Source organism: Hyaloscypha bicolor (assembly GCF_002865645.1).
Source record: "Hyaloscypha bicolor E unplaced genomic scaffold K444scaffold_13, whole genome shotgun sequence".
NCBI lineage: Eukaryota > Fungi > Ascomycota > Leotiomycetes > Helotiales > Hyaloscyphaceae > Hyaloscypha > Hyaloscypha bicolor.
The window spans coordinates 875,119-892,786 of record NW_020194515.1 but is presented as its reverse complement, the minus strand read 5'-3'; the positions used below and the strand labels follow the sequence as shown (position 1 = coordinate 892,786).

General features: G+C 50.3%; 5 protein-coding genes across 5 annotated transcripts; 3 read left to right on the top strand and 2 right to left on the bottom strand.

Annotated features, from left to right (window-relative positions):
- Positions 1–1,706: 1,706 nt before the first annotated feature.
- On the bottom strand, positions 1,707–3,002 carry K444DRAFT_606940 (BCNT-domain-containing protein). Its single transcript, XM_024879079.1, has 2 exons — positions 2,623–3,002; positions 1,707–2,542 (listed from the first exon to the last, which is right to left on the bottom strand). The coding sequence occupies exons 1-2, from the start codon at positions 2,964–2,966 to the stop codon at positions 1,813–1,815; spliced, it is 1,074 nt and encodes a 357-aa protein (XP_024743526.1). The 5' UTR covers positions 2,967–3,002; the 3' UTR covers positions 1,707–1,812.
- Positions 3,003–4,857: 1,855 nt separating this feature from the next.
- On the top strand, positions 4,858–5,031 carry K444DRAFT_475873 (uncharacterized protein; the record flags this gene model as incomplete). The annotated part of the gene is made up of 1 exon (XM_024872934.1): positions 4,858–5,031. A coding segment is annotated over one exon (174 nt), but the record flags the coding sequence as incomplete, so codon positions are not given.
- A 757-nt stretch (positions 5,032–5,788) lies between these two features.
- On the bottom strand, positions 5,789–7,416 carry K444DRAFT_649695 (glycoside hydrolase family 43 protein; the record flags this gene model as incomplete). Its single annotated transcript, XM_024885595.1, has 4 exons — positions 5,789–6,079; positions 6,319–6,735; positions 6,841–6,928; positions 7,400–7,416. The coding sequence occupies 4 exons, from the start codon at positions 7,414–7,416 to the stop codon at positions 5,879–5,881; spliced, it is 723 nt and encodes a 240-aa protein (XP_024743524.1). The 3' UTR covers positions 5,789–5,878.
- Positions 7,417–11,445: 4,029 nt separating this feature from the next.
- On the top strand, positions 11,446–14,201 carry K444DRAFT_517309 (uncharacterized protein; the record flags this gene model as incomplete). The annotated part of the gene is made up of 4 exons (XM_024873766.1): positions 11,446–12,522; positions 12,630–13,650; positions 13,698–14,104; positions 14,154–14,201. The coding sequence occupies 4 exons, from the start codon at positions 11,446–11,448 to the stop codon at positions 14,199–14,201; spliced, it is 2,553 nt and encodes an 850-aa protein (XP_024743523.1).
- Positions 14,202–15,136: 935 nt separating this feature from the next.
- Positions 15,137–17,313, top strand: K444DRAFT_658904 (FMN-linked oxidoreductase). The gene is made up of 2 exons (XM_024886308.1): positions 15,137–15,443; positions 15,497–17,313. Exons 1-2 carry the CDS (start codon positions 15,255–15,257, stop codon positions 17,102–17,104), a joined length of 1,797 nt encoding a protein of 598 aa, XP_024743522.1. The 5' UTR covers positions 15,137–15,254; the 3' UTR covers positions 17,105–17,313.
- Positions 17,314–17,668: the final 355 nt, after the last annotated feature.

The following is a 17,668-nucleotide window of genomic DNA, read 5'->3' as shown; positions in this document are numbered from 1 at the left end:
TAGCGGGAGCTTTGCCTAATAAGGCTAGTTTGTCACGTGCTATATCACGTGCATACCACTCATCCTACTCATAGATATTCGTAATTGGCTTGATTAGAATATAAGTAGAGTAGGAGTAGGACCCACTACTCTACTCTGCTATTAACCCCAAAATGATTTGAACAATAACTTGTTGCCACAGACCCTTTGATCAACGTTCTAGTCTTTACAACCCCAAAACCCTTTGAAACAGACCCTTTGATCAACGTTCTAGTCTTTACAACCCCAAAACCCTTTGAAATAATGCCCAATTCACAGACGTCCCTTGATTCACAGCCCAGTCACCACGCCTATAAAAAACCCTCTTCGCTCCCGAGAATGAACTCTCCTCCATCCATCAAACATCTTTTCCCTCAAGCAAAAAAAGATAAGGCAAAGACTTCGAAGCACTCTATCGAAGACAAACATATCCTCGAGTATCTTCTGTCAAACTTCAGCTACTTCGAGCTCTCTTCAAGACTAAGAAGGCTCTCGGATTGAGCACAACTATACACGAGTACCAACGGATTTCCCCAAAGAGTGAAAGACAAGCTTACCTTCCAGCATCTTGGTTGAAGGTTTGGTTCTTTCGAGGCTTCTCCAAGACTAGCGAGTCTCTTCACGAGCGTCCACCATCTCCTCAAAGATCTCAATCCCACCGCCTCTGCCTTGAGCATACCAAAACCCATCTATATGTGCGATTATAACGAAATTCTCCACACCTGCGGCTGCCACTCCACTTGGCACAGATATAGCAATTGTGCACTCTTCAACAACAATGTAGATTGCGGTCCGGGGAATAACAGATATGACTTACCAAAGGGAGCTTCGGGAAGAAGATGTGATAATTGCGTTAACAAGGGCCAAATGGAGTTACGGAACGGCAAGAGGATTGGGGGAGGCGGGGGCAAGGGGGGCGGCGGGCGGAAGTCGGGGACGCTTGGGTGATCGGGGTGTGGGCCTCGTGGTTGAGTGTAGGTTGCAGATTATAAGAGCATATTGGTGGATTGAGAATTTTGCTTGTCTGAGTACAACGGGAATCTTTAAGGGGACTGTATTTCTTGACAAGGTTACTATCGCTGGAGTTTTGCATGGTTTTTGCATGGTTTTTGCCTTACAAGGACATTCTCTTTGCATTTTTGTTTTCGGAAATGGAGGTGTGTTGGATTCATGGTTTGGAAAAGCGCTTTTAGAGATATGTCGAGTACACATCGCTATATTGGACTTTATCTTTGCTGTTTTGGTACACAGTCATGTATGGCTGAGAATTGAAATGGTGGGTTTGGAAAAGTGTTTTTGCGGATACCGCTTGTACATACTCATGTGTTGGACTTCTGACTATTAATAAAAGCTCGTTGGTTTTGCATAAATCGTTATCAGTGTGTGTGTGATACTTGACTGAACTGTGTAACCTGTGTAACTTTGATACATAAAGGGTTAGGTGGGAGTCCAGAGCCCCTCATAGTTAGAGAACAAAGAGAAAACTTCCACTGCTGATCGTGAAAGGTGCGTAAGCCCCAGCAGCTTGAGTAAAAATGTGCATATCAAAGGTGAACAAATTGGCATAGAGAAGACGCAGAAGCAGTAAAGAACAGCCTTGCTGTGGGTGGGGTCAACAAAGCCTCTGGAAACTTTTCCGTATCGTGAGCTATCTGGTTTATTCCACGAGCAGACACTTTGTGAGTAGACTGCTCTCTGTTTTACCAATTCGTGCTTCATTATCAGAGAAGGGTATATACTTCGCACTCTTGCCTCATCCCATTGGTCAAAAACATCAGCTCCCACCTCCAAACCTCAAACAGGCAACCCCCTAGCCCTCCTCTCATCCTCCTCCTTCTTCTGTTGTACCCTGGCCAAGAACTCCTGCCTCGCCTTGTAACTCGCCTTACTCTTCCCAGCAGCATCCAACTCATCCTTAATGCCTTCCTTATCCACAAAGCCCGCCCAATCCATCGCGCTCTTCTCCACCGTATTCAGCTTCTTCCCCTTATCCCTGCCCAACTCACTTAGCTTAACATCACTCTCCTTCCTCTCCCCGAAATGCAGATCATATCTCTTTGGCCAGCCTTCTAGGGGCACAGGCTCAAATATAGAACGTCGGGCTTTCTTTACCAGGCGTTTGGGTTTGGTGAATGGCGAGGGTTCTTCTTCTGCTGGAGGGGCGGGAGGCGCGTTTTCGGGGAGGGAGGCAAGATACAGCTTTGCTTCGGCGGAATTTCTTGCTACGAGCTTTTGTTCAGTGTGAACTTTCCCGGCAAATGTGTATGTTCGCTTTATCATTATCATCGAATCAGGGCCATCGTTCAAGGTACTCGGGGACCTTGTATCCTTCCTAGATTCTTGCGCGAGCGAGTTGCGTTTCGTGGTCGGGTTTAGAGGTGATTTGAGGGGTGGTGCTTCTATGGAGGCCACAGGCTCGGAAACTTGTGGAAGAGGTTTCCCAGATATCATGGCGTTCCAGACTGCATCGACATCGACTGTTGCGGCCGTTGTGTCTACTAACTTCTTCTTTTTCTCGACACTCCTATATCCCAACCATCATTAGCATTCATTCCAGTTGGTGGACCCCAAAGATTTAATTCAGGAGAGAAGAATAAAATGTACTCCACAGCCCTCATGCTCCTCGTTTTCACGAAACCTCCCTCACCACCTTCATCTTCCAGCTCTACCGCCCGGCTCTTCTTCCCCTTCTTCCTCTTCGGTGCTTCATACTCCTTTATAACCGCCTCATCCCCAGAGTTCTCAAATCCTACATCCTCTGCCTCTTCCTCGTCACCCCTCTTCCGCTTCTTATTCTTGGGCTTTGCTTGCGCTTTCGAGGTCGGTTCGTCGGCCTCTGATTCCGAGTCGGAGGATTCCACTTCTGGAGCGGGTGCGGTATCGGGCGCGAAGTCGGAATCTTCTTCAGAAGCGTAGTCTGAGTCCGAGGGAACGATTTCTGGCGGCATGATGAGGGGTTGTGGTTGTGGGATGGAGTGAGGTTGTGATGTTGACTTTTGGTGGCGCGAGAAAAGACGAGGTTCGCGACGGGGCGAGGCTGACAAACCATAAATACGAGGCTGTAGCCATGAAAGGGGTAAGAGCAGGGGTTAGCGACCCCACCTTTCTACTATCTGCCTGAATTTTTACCTTTCTCATCCAACTTTGGAGAGCATCAGTTCTCAAGAAAATTCCGAAAAGTGTCTATCTTCGGAATTGATATCTTCGCAAACACCGATTACAATGCTTGGGTTCTCAATCAGCTCTGGTAAGTTTCAACTCCATCATTGCCTACACTGTATGTGTTAATCAAGACTTGTAGCTAAATCAAAATCTCTCAGGAACCGCAGAACCCGTAATTCTGCCCGCAACGAAGACACCGACATTACTGCACGTTGCCTTTTGGATACAATGTACTTGTTCTTCAACCACAGTTGTCAAGTCCCTTGCATAGTCTCCGTCGATAACATCAAAAAAAACCCCCGATGCTTTCTTGGCTTCGGTGGATTTGAGAAGGGCCAGAAGGTGTTTAACAATTATTTGCCTGCGCCTGCTTTAGGTGTTTGGAGCAAAGTTCAAAGGCAGGAAATGCTGGGAGAAATGTTGGATGACCGTGCAAGTGCAAGAGGTGCCAGTCGTGACCATTGAAACTCGGGCGATCTTGTTAGAATGAACAAAATTGCTGCATATTTTCTCACACCATTCTGAGTAGAGGGTCGTACAAAAATGACTTTGTCCTAGTTGTCGGCCTCACGTTGAGGCCGATAATTATCTGTTTTACCATTCTTTGCGGAAGGGAGAAATATCATTTTTCTCAACCAACTTGTTCATTTTCTAGTTACCGTAACAAAATTGGTGGCGGTGTTCTTCGAGAAGGTAAAGCAACGCTGTGGCTGATTGGACGCAGTGTCTCAGTTGACAACCTCAAAGGAAGCCTTGCGAGAATGATCAAGACGAGCTCACGATCAACCAATGATTATCAGAGAACCCGCACCTGCTGGTGAGCGGTAATGGCAGATCCTTTCTCCATCGTCGGCCTCGTCGGCGTGACTCTCAAGAGCATTTTACAAGTCAAGGGGCTCATCGACACCGTCCAGCGCTCGCCCCGCTCGATCGAAGCCCTCGGAGACGAACTCTCGACTATCGCAGGCCTCCTTCGTGAATTAGGATACCTGGCAGATAGCCCGGATGAGCTCAAATTGAACCGCATTGTGCGCGAGCCGCTGGCGAACTGCGAAAAGATATCCAAGCAGATCGAAAAATTGATACAGCCGTATGTCAAAACATCAGGTGGAATCACTAAGTGGGGCAGGTTTGCGTTTGGGTTTAAAGAGAGTGATGTGCTGTTGTTGCAGAGGGATATGTCTGCTTGCAAGCAGAATTTAACTCTTGCTATAACCAGCGCTGACCTGTAAGTTTGTGTCTCTTAAGTTCATTTGCTATTAGAGTCAAGATGCTGAGATCAAAGCGAATAGGATCACTACCCGAAAGGTTGTACGTGGAATGAGGAGGGACCAGAAACACTTTGGAATCCCCTCTTCCTCCATCGCGCAATCAGATACAGATGAGAGGAAGCATGAGCGGATCAAAGAGTGGATGGTCGAGACGGAAACCATCGTGGAAGAAGAGGAGGAGGAGGAGGAGGAGGAGGAGCCATTAGATACTGCAGGAGGAAGTATTCAGCAAACTGAGCCCAGCAGATCGAGACGCCAGCAGGGCGAAAACTCGATTGAATTATCTGAGTCGAGTCACTCAGGAAGGCCATCGCCGAACCTCTCGCCCATCTCCAACAGTTCCATCCCTGATGGAAGTGAGGTCAATGATGCTCACGGCAACGTGTATTTTCCGGGGGAGAGGGACGCGATTGCGCTGTGTGCATTCAATGGGAAGCGGTCTGGATATTTGAGATTTAAGAAGGGTGATCTTATTACGGTGACGAAAAAGACATCTTCTACCAAAGATTGGTGGAAAGGCATCATCGCAGGCACCTCCGGCGCCCGAAGCGGTACCTTCCCTGCCAGCTACGTGGAAATGCGTACTTCTAGTGGTGTAAGTTGAAATTGATGTCAAACTCAATCAAAGCTCAACAGTTCCCAGATAAATCCTCAGCCTTCAGCGAAGGGCAGTCAAATGCCTCCCAGAAAGCTCAAAGAAGCCATACCCCGAAAAGGACGCACTATGAACCCACCGAGCAAGAATATAACTGTCCATATTTCTTACTGGGGTTGTTGGGACTGCCTTGAATTCGAGGGGAAAGATACCATCGCTAAGGTGAGGACTACGTTTGTTCTTCGAGCAGGATTTATGGACGATGAAAAACCACTTTCTTGGAACGGAATCATTCTGGACGATAAGTCAACACTTGGTCAGTATGGTATTAAAAATGGAGACGTAATCGATGTTCGTTGGGCTCGGGGGTGGAAGAAAAACTTGATGCTCGATTCTAATCGGAGGCTGGGAAGCACCCTAATATAAGTACAGAAAATCCACTGGTCTCCCAGCCCCCTTAGCTGCTTTGGGCACTCTAAGCTTGGGCACCTTTCAAAACTCGGTGTAACTTTTGTTTTTAATTCTTGTAGGAGCAATGAGTGGCTAAGACTTCGTTGCTCAGCGGCACGAAGTCGGTTGAAGCAAGGGAAATGGAACTGTCCCCGTTTCCTGTCCTTATTCTTGAGCGAAATAGAGATCCAATAGCGATGTGGGGAATCATACGTACAAATACGTACACTCAACGAGTGGAAGGTCGACAACAAAATTCTTGCTGCGCGTCAAGGAAGGACATGCACTGGAGGTATAGCAATCCTGCATGTTGAATCTATCTATTTCCCCAACATCCTCCATCCCACAATTCCTTGTCCCTCTTCTACAATACAGAGCGTTATCAACCCCACTTCGCAGCCAAAGCACCACACCGCTCCTTCGTTACCCCAACTACACTCTCATGCCTCAACTTTATTGGCCAAGCAGTCCTACTCGCATCCGTCCACCCTCCATTTATCAATCCCGCTCCATCTGCACTTTTAAAACTACTAGTGAACGGCCAATACCCATCGGACCCATAATAATCCATAATCAGGACGACCTTGGAGGGTCGGTGTTATCTTTATATCTGATGCCTTCGGAGTCAGCTGGAGTCTTGCTGGGAAGACTGAGGGGAGTCTAAATTAGAGTTCGACTTGAGGATAGGAGTGAGCACCTCGTGGGCCAGGTTCCCTCTTCAGGCTTTTCCGGGTATGGCTGGACATATACGCTTCACTCACACCGGCACAAGAGCAGATGGAGATTGACCTACGCATAAGGCCCCTCCACCGCGCTTCTCACAAACGCATCTTTCCCTCCTGGTCTCGTCCAACTTCCAAATAATCCATTAGTAGATACTTCCATGAAGACGTTAGATGCGGATTCGTTCTTCATGGAGCGCACGAAAGTCGAGGCGGAGAGCGGCAAGATGCAGAGGTCGATTATCGAGGTTGGCGCGTAGGAGATGAGGGTTTGGGGCGTGGAGAAGGTGAGAAGGTCCGGGGTGTAGGCGTAGCGGATTTGCTCGGGGCCTGTGGCGCTTGTGTGTGCGGTGTCGGAGGGGGAGTAGAATTTAAATGCCCAGTGGACTAAGTATTGCCCTTTCGCAGGGTACCAAATGGCGCCCGGAGCCCAGACCATGCCTGCGTTGCCTTCTACTTTCACCAAACGGTAGGTTCCCCAAGTTATTAGGTCTGTGGACTCCCAGATGTGGATACTCTGGCTGTCTTTTCGTTGCGAGGCGTCCCACGTTGTCCTCCCAATATCCAAATCCGTCCCAATTATATATCATTTCTTCCCCCCTTCCGTCCCATTGCCACTCACGATACTCGGGTCCCGAACTCCTTTCGTCCCGCCTGTTGGCGGTAAGATTGGAGACCCTTTATTTAGGGCTCTGACAGCGAGCGGGTTGCTGCCATCGGACAGGTAGAAGTAGACGTTTGGCGCGTCGCCGAGGAAAAAGACCCCGATTGGGATAGATCAGCCAATGAAACGCGGAAGCCGCTGGGGACGAGGAAGGAGAGAGTAGAAAGAGGTGAGGGAAGAGATAATTGGGGGAAGGGGAAGGCGGAGGATGGCATAGGGCAAGGCTTACGATAGCCCGCAAGGCTGGTGTTCGCAACAAACGCGGGATCGGTGCTGTCAACAGACTGGGAGGGAAACGCGCTATATGCTGTGCTAGCTACCAGGATAGCAGCCGCAAGATGTGAGAATGGAAGTCGCAATTTCATAATGGACGTGGAGGAGGTCATAGAATGGAAGATAGGAACGGAAAGTGTGGCAATGGAATTACATCTTGTGGAATTTGGAGCAGCGAGAGGTGCAGGGAAATAGAGTATTCTATGCCATGGTCCCAGACATGGAGAAAACAAATGCCGTTTACCATTGTTTCTGGCTCATGGGGAAATGCTTTCTTGTGTTTCTCCTTTTGGTAGAGAAGCTAGATATGGATGGAGAGAGATGATCGGATCTTTGCCTGCAGGGAAAGGAAGGGGTCCGATGCGATGCGGTGCGGCTTCACTTGATCGCTGCATGGGAAGCCATGGCTTCTATTTAAAGAGCGCGAGAGGGTCAAAGGGTGGAATAAAAATTTGATAAATGCTGTGTAAGGAGAGAGGGGTGTTTATATTTCCTTACCCATGGAGTGTAGGGTCGGCACACGCCGAAAGGATTGCCCCTGAATGAGGGCTCGCCAAGAATTTGTGAAATTTGTTCGGCGAACTTGAATTTGAACTTGAATTTCAGCGGTGAACACTTGCATCCCTGATCCTTCTAATCTTCGGGATTGTTTCACCTGTGCTCTCATCACATGCAGACCTGGGGAATGATAGGGCCTCGTCTCACGATACATTTCCTGTCAATGTACGAAGGAAAGTGGGAGCTTTGAACCTTTTCGGCACGGGTAGGGCAGAGGGACCGAATGCCAATTGAGATCAGCAACACCAAATCTTGCCCGCATAGCGGGCGTGGGATGTCATGACAAGGCCCGAAAACGCAGACAGGGGATAGGGGTCCGATGCTTCTGAGTAATGAGGCGTGCTGGGGAGTGGTGGGTTCGCCTCGTATTTGATAGCGAGAATATCTGGGGTAGTAAAGTTGCAGCCTACACCTATCGGTTCCCCCTAAGTAGCAGCCGTTTTGGACGAGGCGGTAACGGCGGCGGTAATTTGACTACTTGACTACTTTTTATTGGTCTTTAGTGCGGGGTAGAAATTGTAAGGAGATTCGTGCAGCTGTGCGCTCTCTGAGAGGAGAGCGTGCTCTGCCGTGGGCGACTGTGCTGCTGCTGCTGCCGCTGCCGCCGCAAAGTCTGCAAGAAGCAAGAGAATTTGGAAGGAGGTGGGGATGATGAGGGGTAAACAACAAGATACGAGCCGGGCCCCGGGGCAGCGAAGACGCCATCTTGAAAGGATGAATGCATTGAATGGTCTAACAGGCGGCGCTGATTGGACAGCTCTAGATCTGGAGTGAGATCGCCAAGCCGTAATGAGGTGCTGTGCCAGGCCGGTTTAGCTTCGAGTCCGTGTGGAAACTTTTGCGAAAGTTTGACCTCTCGCAGCGAAGCATCGCGAACTCTGTTCTGCACAGATGGGGAGCCGCTGGTTTGGGCGCAGCGGCGAGAAGTGGCTTTGGCTCAGCTGCACATGCAAAGATGATGTACTGTACGTTAATCTCGAGACACATTCTGCCTGCGAAGTTTTTTTCTGTGAAGAACGCATGATTGTGGGTTTCGTAGACCACAGCATATGACGTGTCGTGATGAGAGACATGTATAAAGAAGCACAGGGCAGTTTGGTGGAGGGGGCTGAAAGTTGTGCATTTGTTGCTGGCAGATTTTCTGAACCCGGAACTCTTTTTGGCAGGTCGACATTTGAGATGAGAACCCCTACACTGAGAGTCTGAAGAGGAAGATAAGATTGACCGATCTTGCTCTGAAAGAGAGTTCATCGTTTCACCTTTATCATCAACCATGCTCTATCCCTGCTGCTTCTGGAAACCCTCACAGAAGAGATGGACGCGAGGGACACGAAAAGTCTGGAGCACCTCCACAAGGGCGGGCCTTGTCAGATCTCGTGCTACTGATGCGGCTCGCTGTTCGAGGGACCACACCTCTGGGTTGAAGGATTGGCATCCGGTGGTATGACTGCTGGTAGTGGCGAGGTGGTGTGCTGTGGTGGGGGTAATCATCTGAAAAGAACTTTCAGAAGAGCCTCGCATAATGCCGCGGTTATCTAATACGAGATCATGAGGTACCTTTCGAGAAGCGTTTGTGCAACGAGTCCGAGTGTGCGGGATGTAAGTGACGGGCGGCTCCTATTCCTCCCATTCAACGATTACGAAGGCCGGAGTAGCTTCTCTACATCCAATTCATTTCTTGACTTCTCCAATGATAGATTAAAACTCGACTCCGTACGGGCACATCGTTGATCCCATGCCCCTCCAAGTTAGCAATAAAAGTTGATTATTCGATAGCGCTTGTTGTATTAATGTGTGAGGGCCGCCTGAATTGACAAATGTCACCAACGGGGTGATCCCGGCCCCTTGGAGTATTTCATGCATGGCGCTGGGTTGGTCCCCAGAGAGAAAGCAAGCAGCCCACGTCTTGCAGTATGCAACAAGAGCAGCCATTCGCAATGGAGAAAGCATCCTCGACTGCGAGAGCTCTTGCGATTATTCTCCTGCAGTCTAGAACAAGCACATGAAATTCCGGATACTCGTTGAGACGCTGAGCAGCAGCCTCTCGGTTTTGGTTGCAGTGTCCCGCGTACGCCATCATCAAGTCAGCAATCACGCTGAATGGAGATGTCGAATTTGTGGACCCTTGGGCCGTCTGGAGGTTTGCTGGCAGCTGATTTGACACATACACGCGTCTTGCTGGCTCAATCGTTTCAGAAGTGGACGCCCTCCACTGAAATGCACACCTTCGTGGATGCGTCTCCATACGTCGGTAAGCTGCTGAAGTCGACTTCCCTTCCGACATGGGCGCCGGTGGATGCAGAATACCAGGCTTCGCATGCGGCCAATGCATTGTTGTCCCTCGCCAGTGCGTGCGTCTCAGACGGGAGATCCATGACAGGAATGGGGGATCGGGAAAATTGAAGATCTATCAGACGAATGCGAGAGCGACTCGCAGCCCGGAATAATACGTGGACAGCTCGCTGTACAACGAGATTCGATATCAGGAACCCCATCTCCAGGGAAGGCAAAGAGCAACGTTGTACCTCGCCTTGGCTCCCAAGATTCTCTGCCCCGTCCCCTTCATTGTGCGTCTCCGGACCTGATTCCGTGGTGAGCTCCCCTGACAGGCGCATTCGGTGAACCGGGAAGTGTCATAGTGGCCGACTATTTTAGACACGGCGAAGAAGAATTTAACAGGCAAGGAGAAATCTGCAGATTGAAGATGTAAACTCGTCGACGCCATGCCCGGAGCATAGAAGTGACCGCCACAAAAAGAACTCTTGCTACTTACTGTGTGATGCTGGACAGACGCCTTCACGGATTTTTTACTCTTCGCGCCTTGAAATGACATGCCTGTGCAGTGATGGCACTAAATATTAGCGTCCCACGCTCAGCCGCTAAGCCCCTTCCGGGCGCTGCAGCAATACGGAGCAGCCCAGGGACACAGACGCAGACGCCGACGCTCAGATTCCTTCAACTTTGGGCCAAAACCATCTTCTCTCTCGCTCAACCACCGGCTCAGTGTCCATCGTCGCGAGCTGTTGAGGACACCGCCTTCAACCCGCTCCGCACACCTCCGACCTCTTCTTCTCCTTCTGTCTTGTCGTTGTTGTCCTTCTTTTCCCCCCTGTCCGATCGCCCAATTTGCCACGAAATCATTCCCGTCTCGTTCTCACGTCTCTCGCTTCTCCTGAAATTCGACTGCCGACGAATCCGGGCAAAGGGGGCTTGTTTCAACACCCATTATCTCGTGAGGTTGGCAGACTCTCTTCGAGATCTTTCGATCCTTTGCTCATCGTCCTTGTCGTGACAGATTCAGGATCTGCGAGACCAGAGCTCATGGTAAAAGTGTGTTCTGCCTGACGCAGCGAGCTCAACACCACCCCTGGCCGCCGGCGTCCTCCTTCGATTCGGTCCTTGTATCAACCGTTAACTCGCGTTGATTTCATCTTACCTTCTTCGTAATACTTGCACCTTCTCTGGCACATTTCATTGAAGGTTCGTAATACGAGTTCCATCAGCTGATCCTTTCACGCGCCTGTGATGACTTTCATCGTTAAAATCAACATCACGTCGGGAAATCTCAGCACCCTGCACAATCAGCCACAACATTCACTGACTTTGTAATCGTTGCAGATTTCTTCAATTCTCCTTCCTCTGTCAAGTTCACTTCTCGAAAACGAATGAACCGGTAATCACCCGACATCAAAAGCTTTCAGCTTGTCGACACCAGGAGATTCGAGGCACAGGATGGCTGCCCTCGTTCAATCATACCCACAACAGTCCAGTACCGTCACAATGCTTCAAACACGGCCGTCTTCTGCCTCTGGCATCCTCCAGACCGGCCCGCAGACTCAGTCTCACCACCCATACCCTTCAAGCCAGCACATGCAGCGAAATAGCTTCCACGGCATGAACACTGGTAGCATGGGTATGTCAAGCTATCGAGGACAGACGGTTGCACCTATTGCTCCCTATGCATTCACCAGCACACCCAATCTTGCTCTGCCTGGTCAGCGAACACAGGGCCCTCACCTTCGACAAGATCTGAGAACCTCCTCTGCTCCCAGCATTCCGACTTTCGAGTCTGGGTATGGTAGCAATAGGTCACGCTATCCTCCAAAGCCTTCGGTGTCTACAATTTCTTCCTCTTCTTCCGACCTCTCTTCATTGAGCCACAAGTCTGGAAGTAGAGATGATTCTGCAATTGTGGGAACTGCACGTGTTGTTTCAGGCACTGCCAGACCTCACTCTACAATCATCACTTCTTCCCACACCCTTTCGCCTCCAACTATATCCACGCCCGTCAAGCCTTCCCCAGATCGATACCGTCGACCAAACAATCGTCGGTCTGAGTCTGCAGAACAACCTGCCCAAGCTCAAACCTCAACATCCACTGCCTCTATACCGAATGTTATTCAATTCTATGGCAACCATGCCCACCAGCCTACACCAATTCAGTCGAGCCAGAGTCTCAACAACTTTCAGGTACCGCAATTCTCTCGCTCACCTGCTGGCTATACTCCTGGTGTGGCGGCCGATGACATGGTTTTGAGCCGGCATACTGCTCAGGACCCTGCCAAGAGATATCGCCGTCGAAGTATCCACACCATCGACGCTGGTGACTTAGGTGGGCCCATGTCGACAGGTTTATTGCAGCAGGGATCCCGACAGGTTAGCAGCGCGAATGGTAGAATTGATCAGCATCCTCTTCGGAGCTCACCCGTTGTGGGAATTCGGCCGGTTTCCTCACACGGACGCAATGGCAGCACAGAGAGTGTGAGCTCTGCTCGCACGGGCAGTGGCCACCATTCACGACCGAGTTCGGTATGTATTTCCTTGCTATTCTTCACCGCATTCACGCAATACACAGATTATCCCTCACCATTTAGCCTACTTTGGGGACCATCTCGCTAATCCACTAATGATTTCAGGCCGCCAAGCGAGATGCAAGCCTATCAATGCCACTAAACCCCGCCCCAACTCTATCTTCATCCTCAGCAGCCTCGAGCCCATCCACCGAACAGACTTCAATCCGACAAGATGTGCCACGACTTGTAAACATTCCACCGCGCGCTTCATCTACCGATGCCGCGAAGCGAATTACCAATCCGTCCCCTTTGTCCAAGCCGATGACAATGAGTCCCGAGCCCCCATCCGCCTCTAAGGACTCGTTCGCATCGGCCGTGAATGCTGCCCTCCAACAGCCATCAAAGCCCACCTATGCGCAGGTTGCTAATGGCTCTAACTCTGGCAGCCCTGCTGCGAAGCAGCTTGCGGCCTTGAATGACAAAGAGGGCAAGAAGAGCAAGACATCGCGTCTACGACGAGCCTTCTCATTCGGCAGCGCTGCAGAACTCCGACGAGCGTCAGCAGAGAATAGTGCCGCGAACAATGCCGCAGATCGTTCGAAGATGCGAAAGGAAAAATATCAGGATGAGCAGGAAGCTGAGCAGGCTCGAATCGCTGAACAGCAGGAGGCGGGCGGTATCGGATCGGGCATTTATTCAGGGCAAGGCAATTTCTTCACTGGGTCGACCGATAACCTTTCTATTTCTTCCACTGCGTCCTCTGCCTCGATTATGATTCGGAAGATGGGCAAAGGAATGAAGAAATCGACTCGATCTCTTGTTGGATTATTCCGGCCCAAATCTGTTATTGGCGTCCCTGCGGCAGACTCTGCTCTCCCCCAAGCCAGTCAGGCTCAGGTTTCAATGGTGACTGTGGAAGCTGAACGGGAGAAGGTTAATGTTAATGTGAACCCCCACGATCAGGCTGGTGGTGGTACGGGATTCCCGAGGCTGGAGCGGAATTCGCTTGATGCAGCGAATGTTAATGTCACTGAACGCCTGGGCAGCTCGAGCACCGAGAACTCGGCTGCCAGAAGAAGCATTGTTGGAGGAGAGAAGGAGCGTGCTGAGGTTCTTGCTGCAGTCAAGAAAGGCATCTTGAAGCGTAAGTGAAGTGTGTCCGAGTGCAGAATCAATTCTAACAGATGCAAGGCTCTGGTACCGACTCCGGCAACAACTCTCCTACCATCCGACCTTCAGATAATAAAACGCCAAACTTTCAATTACCACACATTCCACAAGTCAATGACTCTCCCAACTCCTCAGCACCTAGCACACCAAACGACGAGCAACAAGGTCATCGACGAACTGGTTCCGTAACACTTGGGGGAGAAGACTACTTTATGTCTGCGCTGCGGTTCCGTGGTGATTCAAAGAGCGTTCCGGGCACACCTCAAGGCTCCGTCGGCAAACGAAGTGCTACATTCAGCCCGAGAATCCAATTCCATGATACCTGGCCGAGTGGAGAGTATGATCGTCGGGGTGAAATTGCAACTTGCAATCGCCTGACGCCAATGCTTGCCCAGCAGATCAAAGAGGAGCTCAACACATTCAAGATGGTATGTTTGCCGAATACTAAATATACATTCCGAGACTAACTTTCTGTAGGAAATGGAAGTCCACGAGAATTCCAAGATATACACACATTTCTTCTAACGACACACGGTTATGGCTGCTCTACAGTCCACGAGAACAAACACAGTCCTCTCGCACAGCGGCATACAAAAAGTTGCCATGCACAAATTCAGAATTCAACGGCGTTACTAGGTTCGCATTACATGGTGTAAAGGAGTCACATCTGAGCGATGAGCGATTTGGTCCAACGTTGTGTTCTTTCATTAGACAGGCGTTGGCCGTCTTTTTCTACGAGCATCTGGAATACTGGAAAGACAATGATGGGGACGGATCATTGATTGAGATGTTGACGGCGAGATATACTGCTGCAAAGCTTTCCAATAATTTTGGGAGGAAAGGGAATGCTGCTGCCAGGCCGGGGTGAAAATTCGATTTTCTGCTCGGGAGACAACAGAAGCCCGACAGCCTCTCTAAAAGTTTCTATCTTGTTCGTTTCTTCGTCTCGTCCGATTTTATCTTGGACGGTGGAGGTGTCATTGATGCATTTTCGTCGAAAATCTGATGCGCTCGTTTTTTCGGTGAAGGGGGGTTGGGTTGGTGTTCTCCTCTTACATCGTATCGTATGTATTTGAGCGTCTGTCTGAGAAAGGGGAATGGGCATAGTTTGCGTAATCAATGATACTCTTCGTCTATAGAGAAAGGCTGTCTGGCTGTATCTGTGACTGAATCTTTGGATAGTGAGGCATCCAAAAGACTTGGATCTCGCCTTGAAGGCTTTCCTTGCAGGAGAGGTCCAAGTTTGATCTTCCAGGCCACCCAAAAGGCCTAAGAGGGTGCATGAACATCGCCATGCACTGAAGTCGAAGATTCTTTTTCCTGGATTGTTGCGTGATTTCAAAGCCACTTACCCCTGAATCTTCCTCCTACGAACCCGAAATTCGTAGCCTTGCTTTTCAAGGCGCAGCCTCGCAGAAGAGGCGCTAAAATATTTTCGTGAACCTCACTCAATCTCATTACTTACGCACAACACCACGAACATCATTCTCCCTCTAGACGATTCTGGCTGTACTTCTACCCCACGTAAGGCTGTGGGCTGGGACCCGGCGATCAGCCATCTGCGGCATACGAAGCATAATGACCATCTCCAACGACGGACCTGCCTCGATGGCAGCGCCATCTTCAGAGCCCCAACCGTCGACGACAACGAGCAATTCCGCTCCATCCGCATCTTCAGCCCCGAAGAAATTACATGGACGTGCATTCTACGAAAGCATCGGGAGCCCGAAGTTTGTCTTGGCTCCAATGGTCGACCAATCTGAATTCGTTCGTCGGCACCTCTCCTCTCATTGTCTGGTACATTGACTGACAGGATACAGGCCTGGCGCATGCTAACCCGCTCCTTCATGCCGCCGTCCTCCCCCAAAGACCTACTAGCATATACCCCCATGCTACACGCCCGAATGTTCACCGAGACGCCCAAATTCCGCGACGCCCACTTCCAACCGCTCCGCACATCGCTCACCTCACACCCTTCTCCAACGTCCCTTGCCCCTCCCACAGACCTCTACCTAGACGGCAACCCCTCCACCGATCGCCCCCTCTTCGCGCAATTCTGCGCTAACAACCCCGACGAGCTGCTAAATGCAGCAAAGTATGTCGCCCCGTTCGTGGACGCCGTGGATTTGAACCTGGGGTGTCCGCAAGGCATTGCCCGGAAGGGGAAATATGGAGCTTTTTTGCAGGAAGACCAAGAGTTGATCTTCTCTCTCATCAACAAACTACACCTCGAGCTCTCCATACCGGTAACGGCGAAAATCAGGATTTTAGACACGAAGGAGAAGACGCTGGAGTATGCGAGGAATGTGTTGAGGGCTGGAGCGTCTATATTGACGGTGCATGGCAGGACGAGGGAGATGAAGGGGCACAAGACGGGGTTGGCGGATTGGAGTGTTTTGAGGTACTTGAGGGAGCAGTTGGGGAGGGAAGTGGTGATTTTTGCGAATGGGAATATTTTGCGGAAGGAGGATATTAGCAGGTGTTTGGAGGTGACGGGCGCGGATGGCGTGATGAGCGCGGAGGGGAATTTGTATGATCCTGCTATCTTTGCTGAGCCCCCGGAGGTGGGACAAGACGGGAGAGAATACTGGCGTGGAAGCGATGGGAAGGGGGGCTGGAGGATGGATGCTGTTTTCCGACGATACATGGACATCTTATATAAACATGTCCTCGAAACTCCAGCTCCCGTCCGGAAGCCTCTTTACTTACCATCCGACCCGGAAATCCTGGAGAAGGAGGAAAGGGCGGTGGTGATGGAGGAAGAGGAGGAAGGCCCGCCGAAAAAGAAACGCAAAAGAGGCGGCAACGAGAAAACTTCGAATCCAAATCTCCTCGCTATGCAGCCGCATCTGTTCCACCTCTTGCGTCCTTTAGTTTCAAAACACCACAATGTGCGGGATGCGCTCGCCCGCTGTCGGGCTGGCGATATCCAGGCCTTTGAAAATGTGCTGCAGTTAGTTGAGGCAGCTGTGAAAGGGGGGTTGAGGGAGTATGAGGAGACGGAGGGGAGGAGCTGGGAGGAGGAGTGTGGGCGGGATGAACGGCTGAAAGCTGCAAAGGAGAAAGAGGACCAGGCGACGGTGAAGGTCGACGTGAATGGAAAGGGTGTGAATAGGAAGGGGGATGGGAAGGGAGGGGAGAAAGTGGAAATGGATGAGTCCTCTATCGAGACAGTGCGTGCTTGTAAGAGGCCGTGGTGGATTGTTCAGCCTTATGTTAGACCGCTTCCCAAGGAGGCGCTGGCGAAGGGGAGTCTTACGCTGAGTAAGAAGGAGAGGGCTGCCTTGGAAGCTGCTGCTATAACCACAGCAAAGGAAGAAACGAAAGACGAGAAGGTTGGATCAAGTAGGCATGTGGAGGCCCTGGAGAAAGTTAATGAGGGGAAGGAGGGAGTTGAGGTCCCGAAGGAGGCGCTTGTTTGTGGCTGAGATGTTGAGATGTCGGGGGTAAAGATGTGTGAATATAGAGGGAAGTCGATATCAGAGTGGTCAAGAGCTGATCCATTCTACTAGAGACATCGGGACATTTCAAAGGAAATGACAGATATGTTTGAAAGACCTCGTCTCTTGATCTTCTTTCGTCTTCGTGCACTTATTTCTTTCTCTTTAGTTTTAGTTTAAGGAGCAGTTCAGCAACCCCTTTTGCTTCAACGTACGCTTAGTGGCCATCTAATCTTCCTGTTTCAATCATCAAGTCCTGGGAGTTGGAGAAGAGTGTAGAGGGGAATGGATAGAGAAAGACTTGTAGGGCCTGGAGATTATCCATTCTGCGAAAGAGTTAGGGACACTACGAAGAAGAGAGCGATCCTTGTCTCAAGAGGCTTTTTTTTTATGTGCTTTACTGTACTACTCTCCCTCTGCTTCTGACCATGGCTCTCAGACCACTTAAGCAACCCATTTTGCCTGAATCTACGCCTAGTGGCGATGCCCTTCAGCGTATGGTCCATCGAACGTAGCATACCCCATCCCAATCCTGCTCTTCTGACGTTCAAA

What these genes read in the sequence shown, in the direction of transcription:
- K444DRAFT_606940 (XM_024879079.1), bottom strand. Translation starts at nt 2,966, where the DNA reads ATGCCGCCAGAAATCGTTCCCTCGGACTCAGACTACGCTTCTGAAGAA. An exon ending in AGGAGCATGAGGGCTGTGGA is followed by an intron (nt 2,543 to 2,622) that starts GTACATTTTATT and finishes GTTGGGATATAG; the next exon opens with GAGTGTCGAGAAAAAGAAGA.
- K444DRAFT_658904 (XM_024886308.1), top strand. Translation starts at nt 15,255, where the DNA reads ATGACCATCTCCAACGACGGACCTGCCTCGATGGCAGCGCCATCTTCA. An exon ending in TGGTCGACCAATCTGAATTC is followed by an intron (nt 15,444 to 15,496) that starts GTTCGTCGGCAC and finishes GACAGGATACAG; the next exon opens with GCCTGGCGCATGCTAACCCG.